The sequence below is a fragment of the Mytilus californianus genome, unplaced genomic scaffold, assembly GCF_021869535.1.
Source record: "Mytilus californianus isolate M0D057914Y unplaced genomic scaffold, xbMytCali1.0.p SCAF_9, whole genome shotgun sequence".
Classification (NCBI taxonomy): Eukaryota; Metazoa; Mollusca; class Bivalvia; order Mytilida; family Mytilidae; genus Mytilus; species Mytilus californianus.
This window is the reverse complement of record NW_026262745.1, coordinates 61,855,650-61,868,518: the sequence shown is the minus strand read 5'-3', so window position 1 is coordinate 61,868,518 and position 12,869 is coordinate 61,855,650. Positions and strand designations below refer to the sequence as shown.

The 12,869-nt window shown below is 32.6% G+C and overlaps 1 protein-coding gene across 1 annotated transcript; it reads right to left on the bottom strand.

The window, feature by feature from the left end:
* Positions 1-3,965: 3,965 nt before the first annotated feature.
* Positions 3,966-10,060, bottom strand: LOC127716200 (complement C1q-like protein 2). The gene is made up of 3 exons (XM_052222325.1): positions 9,995-10,060; positions 6,315-6,472; positions 3,966-4,529 (listed from the first exon to the last, which is right to left on the bottom strand). The coding sequence occupies exons 1-3, from the start codon at positions 9,997-9,999 to the stop codon at positions 4,129-4,131; spliced, it is 564 nt and encodes a 187-aa protein (XP_052078285.1). The 5' UTR covers positions 10,000-10,060; the 3' UTR covers positions 3,966-4,128.
* Between the last annotated feature and the right edge of the window lie 2,809 nt (positions 10,061-12,869).

The window sequence follows — 12,869 nt, the reverse complement described above, 5'->3', positions numbered from 1 at the left end:
TTTCTACGTGTATGTACAGTAGTTTTTACCAAAAACACAAAAAATGGTAATAATACTCATTGAAGGACAATAACATGTTCACATGTTTTGTTTAAATTTTTTATATTTTTGTTATAATTTTCAAGATATCAGCCAAAAAAATATGAAAAATATAAAATGTCATGTAAGAGCAATACCTAATACATTTTGTATAATGAGTGGTGACGATTTCGACGGTTTTTAAAGCAGTTGCTTTAATGCTGTAGAGTATAGTCATTTTTGTAACCCACACCAAGCCAAAGTTTTTTCTTCGTCTGTTATTCTAAAAATCCTATGTATGTATGTTTTCTAGAAAAACAGTTGAAAACAACGGTGGGTTTGTGAGATTTCAACATATTTTTTTGTAGGTGTATTTTTGTATTTAAGATGACAACTGTTTGATTATCAAAGATCGTAGAAATCCTAGTGATACCTGCAATTTCGTTTTTAAGATGTTTCCACAAAACATCGAATCATATCAGTTTCTGATTGAATAATGAATGAACGATACTTTTATGAATGAACAAGAGCAAATTGACTTCTTTCAAAAAGAAAGACGAATAACACAACATATTAAAAGTCGTAGGAGGGATAATTCAGTCATAGTTTCTATATTAAAAGTGAGGCGAAAGATACCGAAGAGACATTCAAACTCATAAGTCCAAAATAAACTGACAACGCCATGGCAAAAACAAGAAAAAGACAAACAGACAAACAACAGTACACAAACTACAACCTAGAAAACTTACGACTGAGCAACACGAACACCACCAAAAACCAGGGGTAATATCAGGTGCTCCAGAGGGAAACAGAACGCTGCTCCACATATGGCAACCGTCGTGTTGCTCATGAAAGTACAAACCCGTTGATAAGTGTAATTCGGTAAGTAACGATCGGGGAAAAGAGAAAGGGATTGTAATTACAACAGTTGAAACAATTTTCCGTCGTCATCTGTTACAGCTGGTTTTATCAGTATTCTGTGCGTTTTACTGATTTTCGACCCCTATGATAATGACAATGTGCCAGATAAACAAATTTGTACATTAGAACTGAGGTTTACCAAAATTAGATCATCGTAACCTTGACTTTGACCTTTGACCTCTATGAAAGTCAATGCATCCAGACCATAACTTGTGTAACAAAGAACTTAGGTTGACCAAACTTGGTATATGGATGTATCATTTGATGAGGGTGTATCACATGCCAAAATCAGTCACCTTGACCTTGATTTTTACCCCTATGATAATTATCATAACCTTGTCCAAGGCATAACTGTTGTACAGTGGAACTAAGCTTGATCAAAATTGATATACAGGTGCATCATAGGAAGGCAGTGTTTTCACATATCAAAATCAGGTCACTGTTACTTTTACTTTGACCACTGTTGATTTTAAACTTGCATTTAAAATTTTTAAATGTATATTTTTTTAGAATCACTTAAATTTAACATCTCATTTTAGACAGTCATGAGGGATTTATATATTGAAATAAATGCAAGAATTAATTTCTTTATTTATAGTTTTTAAAACCTTAGCCTTTGTTCCAGAGTCGGTATAATTCTTTCAGATAAACAACGTACATGAATGTGCAGGGGTATTGGTACTGCTATGCGTTGAACTCTATTTTGCAATATTTAATCTAAATTTCTCATGCTTATTATATATAGTGAAGCTTGAAATAGTGACTTTCTCCACAGGAAATCCTTACTTCTCACTACCTAGACTCCTGTCAGGTTTAATTCTTTTACAGGTGAATGAAAGATAAAAGTCATAAAAATATTAACTAGGCAACAATTGCTTTAACAGCCTTCCATGCTTTGGTTTATTTGCTGCTTACAGTTTTTCTTTATTTATCATAGTTTTTATCAAAAACTTACAAATAGGTAAAAATTGTCTTTGATGTGCAATAACTCATCAAAAGAATTTGATGAACGGTTTTTACCACTTTTTGCAAATATGGCTATAATCTTGAAAAAAGATAGAGAGGAATGTTCAACATCAAAAATGATCATGTATAGCCAAAAGTGCAAAAGTGTGTAAAATCTTCAGTTAAGGACAAGAATTCCGATAAGAAGTCCTTCTTTTCGGGCATATTGATTTATATTTAACACCTTTGGCAATTACTACTAAATGAATAGATACACTTTTTCCAAAGCCAGCAGTATTAAAACAGTGTTCTATTTTTAGCTTGTTGCGGCGATAGCATATGAGCACAAACAGAGGACATGCCATACACTATCACTGCTACGTTTCAAAACACTTGGCTCTCTTTGCATGCTCTGGATTATGAGAAGGTTTATATAAAAAAAGGTAACTTACGATGACCGACAACGACAGATGCTAAGTGATTCATTAAATTTACATGGCATTAAGGCTATGTGAGCTAATGAAAGGAAATAGATTTTTCCCATCGATTTCTAAGCATTACCAGCCAAATCTTCCGCCTTTAGGAAAAAATGAATTTTACCATAAATATTTGAATAGAATGACATAAACGGTACCAATTTTTCTGCACCAGATGCGCATTTGGACAATCAATGTCTCTTCAGTGATGCTCGAGGCCAAAATATTTCAAAATCCAAAGCTTATCAAAAAGATGAAGAGCTATAAACCAAAAAGGGCAAAAAGGTATAGCAAAAGCCGGACAAGGACTCAGAGCTTTGCATGAGGGAGATATATTCTTTCATTTAAAGTAATTTCCAAAACTTTGCAACAGCAAATTTGAATAGCACAAAATCCATATTTCCATGCCAATACCGAAGAATTGGCTACTGAGCTGGTGATACCTTCGGGGAGTACCAGTCCACCAGCAGAGGCATCGACCCAGTGGTAGTAATAAACTAATAACACAAACGGTACCAATTTTGCTGCACCAGATGCGCATTTCGACAATCAGTTGGCACTCCGAGGCGGGTGGGGAGCAAGAAGGTGAACTGTGGTTTATTTTTATCAATAGTACCGCTTAAGTCGACGCTAGGGGCCGTCTTGACCTTGTTGTAGGGTATGAATGATTCGTTCATTGTTGAAGACCCTACATCAACTGTCAAGATGAAGAACAGGAATAAAAGCCCTGTTCATTGATAATTTTCTATGTTTTCTATGTATTGTGTGCGATTTTGTCCCATGTACATTTACTCCATATCCTTTCATTTTCTAATGTCTCTTCAGTGATGCTAGAGGCAAAATATTTGAAAATCCAAAGCTTTTTAAAAAGATGAAGAGCTATAAATGCGTGTGTAAAAATGTTGCATTTACAGTAGGAAAGTGCAGTTATACGTTCCCGTGTTAGGATAGTCAAAATTGAGACGGTTTTAAGGAATCATTGGACATTGAAATCATCATTAAAAAACATTAAACCTGCAAGAATTTAAAAGGGGCATTAGCTACGAGATATCAAAAAAATTGAAATATGATTTATTTTTGTGCAATCATTAATGCAAGTGAAATAGTGAAATATTAATTCGCTTTTAACAGCCAGTTTAGTTCAATTTTGTCAAAATAAGCTAAGAAACATCGCTGATGATTTTTTCACTTGCAAGTGAATAATTCGACCTCATTGAATCCGTATTCATGTGACCTTCAAGTAAACCCATTAGCTAGAGATTGGTTACGCATGTATTAGTCATGTTCAGCCATTAAAAGGAAAAGAATGTCAACATTGAAAATGAAACAAAGTTTGTTGAGCCATTTCGTTGACTTATTCGATCCACAAAAAAGCATTATAATACAGGTAAAAACGATGATTAACTTATTTTTTTAACCTATAATATGAAATCAAACAGACCTAGAAAAGTCCAGCTGCACGAGTTCACTATCGTTTTATATTAATGTCAATGTTTATATCGGGTTATGTGGCCGTCGGCAGTCTTCTGGGTCATCTCGATGGTTAATTAGATGACGTCTAAACTAAAATACTCACGAAATGGTTTATATATTATCGAGTCGGTGCATTGTTAATTGTTTATTTCTGAATTATTATAATTTGGATTTACGTTTTAGTATGTTATAAATCAAATGTGAGAACTTGAGTCAAATCGATGAACAGTAATTTGACAGCTAATGCCCCTTTAATAAATATCAGAAAACTTTGATTTTATGTTATATATAGCTTTTACAGTTTATAACCGCTGAAAGTTGACCAACTATCAGCATACATGAACTGTCCGGTATATCCATCTTGGATCCTAACGAATATTTCATCGTCCTTTTTTACTTCAATAACAACATTCTGACTTCCTGATGCGTGATCTGCTACATTCCGTGCCCCTGCGAAGTTTCTGGCTATCAGGTGTCCGTTGAGAGCGAGATAAGTACGGAAGGATTTTCCATGCTGACAAAGAACTGTCCAGGAAAAGATGTAGACACAATTGGAAGGAGCTTTAAATATCCCAGTGGACGAATCGTATCCGTTGCCTAAATTTGTAATAACTGTATTGTAAACTACAACAGAGTTCGCAGGGATGTTTAGTAAATCAGCTGAATTTTTAACCATAAACGCCACTTTTTCTGGTCCTGAAAAAAATTCAAAGTTCTAAAATACATTTTAATAGGCTAAAATAATATGTGAATTAAAAGCAATTTCTAAATATTGTAGACAATGGAATCATCTGCTTATATTTGTTTTAATGCAATTGTAGTTACATATATTTAAACCATTGCCGCGACGTCAGCCTATTCATTTACTGTGGTTTCTTTTTCTAGAGTCAACGCTTCTAAAGCTTTCGTTGCAATGGACCCACGAAAATATATATAAATGTATTGTAAATACACGAGAACAAGATGAACTCGCTTTAATTTTGAACCCTTTCTTCGTGATTGAAAATGGCAAAAAAAGTTACAATGTTCATCTTTCAAAAATCTTTATCATTTGAATTTTGTATCAATAATTTCAGCTCAAAAAGATTTTCATTTTGCTGTGTTAACATCATAAAGAAATATTGGGAAAACTAGCAATAACAACACCCCCACCCCATCAAACGTTATTAAAAACGGAAAGAGACATACAAATTCTAGACGGCAACATACGGTTTCCGACAGTATTTTACAAATAGGTGTGATATATATAAAAACACGAAAAGAAGCCCTGAACAAAATTAATTCACAACTTTCTGTAGCGTTTTGTTTCTATAATGAGCCCGGAATTCGCATAAAGTCCGTTAATTGATGATGGTACTTCACATATGCCTTTCAGTCAGGATTCTACTTCGTCAAAATTATCTGCCCATTAAGCCAGCTCATGCGGATTTCCAGTTGAAATCAAACATAAGAAAAGGAACTCTTTTTAGAGAAGGTAAAAAAGCCAAATTGGTATATTTGACATTTGTTTACACCTGTTTCTATGGGCTTTAAAAGTTTAATAAAGGGGCATAATTTAGAATTTTATGCATCTTATAGATGTGTTTTTACAGTTTGCAGGTTCGAGATATTTGTAAACTTTTATACAAATTTACATAAAACAGTCGATTGTGGTTTGTGCAAATACAAGTGGATCTTTTTTGTGCATAAGCATAAATTCCGCCGAAAAAATTCCACAGAAAGATAATTATAAATTGATCTATTTAAAGCATTTATTTGCATCTCTGCCCCCCGGCGACAGTTTTTTTTTTGTGGAAAAATACCTAAAAATGGATAATAATTTCATCAAAAAGAGAAAGTCGAGTGCACCTTTTTATGTTCGGGCGTGTTTGAGTTGACTATTCTATCTCGCAAACGTATAAAAGAAAAATATTTCATACATCATCTCGCTTTTATTTTATTGTACAAATTAGCTCAGTCAGGTTTCTACTTCGTCAAAATTATGTGCCCATAACGACAGTTAATTTGTACAATCGTAAAAATGGAAGCCATTGTAGGGATGACGCGCTGCCAATTTAGCTCTTGAAAACTTATAAATTTATCCACATAGCACCATGACGATCCTTACATGCCAGTTGTATTTTAAAATATAAATTTATCTACTAGCTATTGAGCATCATTTAATGTACTTTTCTGCATTTGGTCAACTTAAAAACTATAGTCTAATCGGTTGTCAGGTGTAATTTTCGAAAGTTCAAAAACATTTTAAAAAATTCTAATTAAATATTTCGTGGAAGGGCAGACTAAAAATTTTCAGAGGTTGAAGACTAATAACCTTAAATAACACATACGCAATGAAGTTAATAAGTTAATATTACACTGCATGTTTCTAATATATTGAAAGATCATTTTTGGATGGAAGTTCATTAAGTCCTGCCTGATGAATGAAGGGCGTACTGCTGATCGATTTGTAATCAGACTCATATTGTAAACATGTTATACCTGTATATCTCCCTTTACAATCACATTTTCCATCATTGTTTTCAACAAGTTTAAGTTGATATTGAATACTCTTCATGAGTTCAGCATTTATGGAGCAGGATTTATGTCCTGTTACCATAAGTGTCATAACACAAGTCAGTAAGATAACCTGGAATAAACTGAAAAAGAGACTCGACGTTTATGTTTGTGCCACACTAATAAGTTGTTTATATAAAAATAAGGGGATGTTGTATGGTTGCCAATGAGATAACTCTCCACCAAGACTACATGACGTAGAAGTTAGCAACTATATGTCACCATGCGGCCTTCAACAATGAAAAAAAAAACCATACCACATAGCAAGCAATAAAAGGCCCCAAAATGACAGCTACTGAATTACTGACTCCTGACTATGAACATGCACATACAGAATGTTGCGGGAACGGTTAAACATGTTTGCGGTGCCCAACCCTGATATACCCGAGACAGTAAAGCTAACGGACCGCCAAAAACAAAAATTTTAATTTAACAGAATTCTTTATCCTTGGTTGATGTATGACGTAGATGACTGATATAACATAGATGGATTAAAATAGCTACTGTATTTTCTGAATGTAATGCATACATGTATATTTGTTGTATTGAATCGACGAAGATTACAATAATTGGTAACTAATAAATGAGTTTTCTCTACATGTTGTAGCATATTTTACGGAGCCCCTTAAGTGACAAAGATAAAATTTAAAATATTTGTGCGCTTGACTTTCATCCTGTTCTTTTTTTTTCTATTAAAAAACAAAAGGAATTAACTTCAAATTTGGAGTATTCTTTAATTCTTTATAATTTGCAACATGTAACTTGTGTAGTAAGATCTGTTTACCCTTCTGAAGGTTCAAGCACCATGCATTCACCCCATGTTTTGGTAGGGGTTAATGTTGCTCAGTCGTTCGTTTCCTATTCAGTGTTTTGTGGTCTTGATTGTCTTCTCGTCTTTCGTTTTTTTTTTTTTTTTTGCCATGGCATTGTCGGTTTCTGTTTGAATTTTGAATGTTCCCTTGAAATCTTCTGCCTATTTTTTTTTTAAACAAACTCTTTCTATTAAGAAACGGTCGATCCCTATCGAAAGGTTTCATACAAAATATTTATCAGAAAAAATTGTAATGCATATATCCATTTAAAAGTATAAAAAGAAATACACTAAAAAAATGTCACGAAATACACTTTCTTCAGTTTATAATGATATACAAAATAGAAATTGGTGTAGCAATAACAATCTTGTATAAGTTTAAAAATTAGTAGTGTATCCTATTTTGGGTGAAAAAAGAGAACATGTAGAATTTCACCAAATCTGGTTTATCTCATAGATTTTAATGAACTTAACTCAAATATGAAGTTTTATAAATATTTCATGAAGATTGAGAAAATCCTGGGCCTTTAATTGATGACTCAGCATAGATTCACAGTTTACAGTATGCATATTTTACTTAAAGCCCTGAATGCAAAGTAAATTCTAATGTATGCATATTTGTAATTTGAATTGTTTAGAAGTGCTTATATTTACTCTTCGCAGTCATTGAAATTCATAGATCCTTGATGAATATTGTTGCTGGTGTGTTTTTGTCGTGACGATAACCCAAAAGTAAGCCGTAACACTTGAATGTGCTTTTTTGTAACCGCGGCATAAAAAAATACAAGCTAGAAATACAAAAATACCTCATTAATAAAACTAACAATAGTGTGTTCTATCCTAAATATGTACTACATATTCCATATTCACAGAAACAGCAGAATTATTTAGCAAATTTGAGACCTCAGGGGCAAAAAGTAGAGACAAATGCCTATCCCCTTGGTCATAAAACAGATAATTTAACCTGTAAATGCTATGATTTTATTATTATAAATGTCTTTTGTAAAGAAAACAATAACTGTGCTTAGAAAGTATGCAAAAAACAGATGTTAGCAGTCAATTTATAAAACTTTTAGTGAATGCATACATCAGACTGGTAACTTCATACATACAACTTTTGCAAATATGGCTTTGTTTGGACACTTTAAAGTTCATATATTAGCTAAATTATGTTAGATATATGGTTAGAGATGATATTGTTGTGACAAGATTTCTAAACTGACCATTTGATGCAGAAATAGTGAACTTTAATTGATAAATATGCAGACAGTAAGATGTGGACTGGAGACAAAGGCAGGATTGGATGTTTTATATAATCTTGAATGTTGGAATGATTGACTACTAAACATTACATTTATAGTATTCTGAAATGCTTTCAATTTGTTATCAGAATAGTTTCAAACATGCAGGTTCTATACATGTCATGTCAGAAAACATGCACATAGGGTAAGCTGGCAATAATTAAAGTCTTGTTTTCAAATTCTTTAAAAATGGAAACAGGGGTGAGGATATAAAATGTACTGAAAAATTAGAGTATATACAGTGATTTCTTTAAGGCTTTGATTCTGATAAATAAGTATTGTTGTGAGAAAAAGTGTTTTTCAGGAGTTTTCTATTTGAATAAATGTTAGTATAGGTTGCACTTTGTAAATACAGCTGTTTCACAAACCACGCCTCTTTTGGGGAGATATATAATATTAATAGATATTTTGTTTTGTTTACGTACTGGTTCCCAGATATGATCTCTATGTTTCTTTTCATAGAGACATAAATTGGGAATATTACCAGTATAAATGCACATGGTAGGCGGTGGAATTGAATTCTGAGATAGACGTAAAGTGAAGTGAGGGGTAGTGCAGAATTTTAGTATAAGTTTAAACTCTTAGAAGTTGGGGGAATATAAATGTTGAAAATATGCCGCACAGCCCTATGTTTTGACCTTTGAATAAAAAAGTAGTGCATATCAACTTTCCATTCTAGGATATAATTCTATAGTAAAAGTGGCACAGCTTTAGCCGTAAAGGGAGTTCCTATGGGAAATTGCATTGTCTATATTTACAGAAATGCAACCATCAACTACTTTATACCTATGTCATTGTTTAACTCCCTACCAATCAGAATGCTTATGACGTCTTTACACCAAAGTCGTTGGATGCATGTGTACTGATTGATACTTAAGTCTGGGAGAACATGATTTATTTACTACATAGTTTTAATTTGGTTTGAACTAGCTTTCAGTAACTGTGAGTACTCTTATTTCGTGCTTTGTGTCTACTGTTTTAATGTCAGTTGTTTTTGTGTCTCATACCGATCTTTTGAGGAAAGCTAATTGATACTGATTTTTACAGTTTGTTCTTATGTTGTGCTGTTACACCACTGTCCCAGGTTAGGGGAGGGTTAAGCGTTAACAAACATGTTTAACCCCTCTACATTCTTTATGTGCCTGTCCCAAGTCAGGAGCCCGTAGTTCAGTGGTTGTCGATGGTTCATTGGTTCATGTCTGTCGTATTTGTGTTTCGTAAATTGTTTTGTTATAATTTAGGCCGTTAGTTTTCTCGTTTGAATTGTATCACATTTTTCATGTCGGGACTTTTTGTAGCAAGGGAGGCAATTCCAACACTTTTGAAACACTCCTATACTATTAGACTAAAATATACCCCACCACCACCACCACACGCATGCGTGCACTTTTCAGTCCATCCTTACGTCAATGAGTTCCGTTAATACATTGAGTATTATGAAAATCGGCCAAAGACAAATTTCTATGGACAAAATATAAAATAAACTATCATACCTCATTTCGATCAGTTGATTCGCAAACTAGACAAACAATCAGTTCCGTGCATCTGTTTTGATGATTTTGGGGCAATATATCAAGTGTTGTGTGAACTTCCTCTATTACCACGTATGCCACTTTATTAACACGCAAACTGATCATTTTTGAGAAATGTAAGTTAAAATCAATCCTGAAATATTATAGATAGCATAAATCTACAATTGAAAATTTATTATCTGATTGAAAAAACAACATTGTTATTTTTTTTATGAAACCCTTAACTTAACATGACATGTCCAACATAAATGTTCATGGCACCAGAGACATATAATACAAGAGATTCGCAACTCGGCGAAATCCCGTAATAACACGCGACCACTAGTTAAACCTCGCGAGATCTCCTTAGGTAATAAAGTCATTAATAAAAGTATTAAAAGTACTCGAAGTAAGGACGAATGTTTAAGCATAACATAAACTGTTTCAGTGTTAAATTTATCATAATTAATTAAATAATTTGAGTACATATATAATAATTTATTTTAATGTAATTTTGATTTTAGATTTGTATTATTGAAAAAGAGACATAATTTGATATTGTATTAAAAAAAAATAATATCAAATAATTAAGACTTGATAAATTGTGTCGGAGTTCATTTTATTTGAAAGTTACATAATGGGTGTCTATTGAATATACACCTGTCTCGGAGTGCTGTAATAAAAAAATCCAGACTTAATAATTTGTCGATCGAGTGCCAACTAGATATGTTTGATAAGGCTATTGTTCCTATATTAACATATGGGTGCGAAATATGGGGATTCGAAAATTTAGATATTCTTGAGAGAGTTCATTTGCGTTTTTGCAAGCATATATTACGTCTAAAAAATTCAACCCCAAATTTTATGGTGTATGGTGAGCTGGGAAGATACCCTATTTCAGTTACCGTCAAGTCACGCATGATTAGTTTCTGGTGTCGCTTACAAGAAGGAAAAGAGCGCAAAATATCATGTTTATTATATAATCTGTTATATGTTAATCTCAATAATTATGGTTATGAAAATAAATGGTTATCTTATATAAAGAACATTTTTAATGACTGTGGAATGTCTAATGTATGGCAAAGTCATTATGTATTTCAGAAACGCTGGGTTGTATTAAGTGTTCAGCAAAGATTAAGAGACCAGTTCACTCAAGAATGGTCATCAGAAATGAACAATTCGCCAAAGGGTTTATGTTATAGATTGTATAAAAATGTTTTTAAATTTGAACACTATTTGTCAGTGCTACCATTCAATTTATTAATAACCTTATGTAAATTTAGATGTGGAAATCACCGTTTGCCAATTGAGACGGGAAGGTGGCACAACATACCAAGATCTGATAGATTGTGTCACCTTTGCGACTCAGTTGACATCGGTGACGAATACCATTATATTATGTCTTGTAATTTTTTCAAAGACGATAGAAACAAATATTTACCGCAATACTGTAAATCTAATGTAAATGTTATAAAATTTAAACAAGTATACTCAAATCGAAACTGTGTTGAACTTGAGAAACTCTGTAGATTTATTAAATGTATTTCTGTGAAAGTCTATCCTCCTGGTTAAAACAACTATTGTATATTAATTTATCTTTTGTCCAAATATATATTTATAATATTAATTAACAATATTCTGTATTTCACACATGCTATATTCAATATTTGTTATTATTGTAATATTTCTTCTCTGTAACTATGTATTTGGTTTATGAGAATAAAGATCATTCATTCCGGAGACATAATTTCACAGTGTGACATGTATATTAGGTTTGAATTATTCGATGACCAGGTAAATCACGAACATGTTATAAATAATGAGTTTTAATTGACACCTTGTAAACAAGAAGTTGTTACACCACAGGTGTCCACACTCTTTCCAAAAATACAATTCACAAAATATAAAATTAATTAATGTGGAAAAAAAACTTAATTTATTTGTTAATTAATTGTTAATCATGATAGGCTTTGTTTTTTATTATTGATATTTATAAATTATTAAAATTTTATTTATTTTTATTTTCATCATTTATTGGGCATGTATTCAGTTTTTTCTGTAGGATTGTCGGTAAATGTTTGATTTCTAAGTGTTGTTTGACAGTTTCATCATAGGCTTGCAATTGAGTTGTTTTTTAAATGATTGTCGGTAAATTTATGGTTTCTTCATGTTCGAAGTGTGTATTGAGAATTAATATTTAAGAAAATTACAATTAATTTCTCATTTGAATAAAGCTTCATTCATGTGCACGCAATATGGAAAATTCCGATTTTATTTCGTGGCTTGACAATCTTAATAGTTACGACTTAGATATACTTCTATTTGAATAAACTGATAACGAACTCTTTGTTGATAGTGAAAAGGACGAAAACATAAGCGAGAGACCCACCAACAAAAACAATTGACAATACTGCATACATAGATGGATATGTGTGTCCTCGAAGCAACAAAAAATCTATAAAAAACACAACATTGAAGTGGGAGCCGAGGTCATACATCAAAGCAACATGGAAGACACTATTTAAAAAGTATTTTATAACCTTATTTCCACGAGACAATCATTTGTAGTGGTTTTTGTCTTTTTATTCTAGGGTAAAGAGATTGCAGTCAAGGCCGTAACTAGGCATATGTTTTAGTGAGGCAGAACTGATCGCCGAGCAGAGCGAAGTGAAAAAATAGAGCCGAGCGTAGCGAGGCGAAAAATTTCGACAGGGGTTTAGGATAAATGGTGTAAAATCCTGCATTCTGGGCATTTCCAGAGAGCTTGACATCGTTGAAACAAGCTGTCCGGAGTTTTTATTTTTGGACACTTTTTATATATTTTTCATATTTTAAGACATGTACTAACACCAAATTT

Coding starts and splice junctions, on each gene's coding strand:
- LOC127716200 (XM_052222325.1), bottom strand. Junction 4,530..6,314: donor TTGTAAAGGGAGATATACAG/GTATAACATGTT, acceptor AATTTTTTTCAG/GACCAGAAAAAGTGGCGTTT.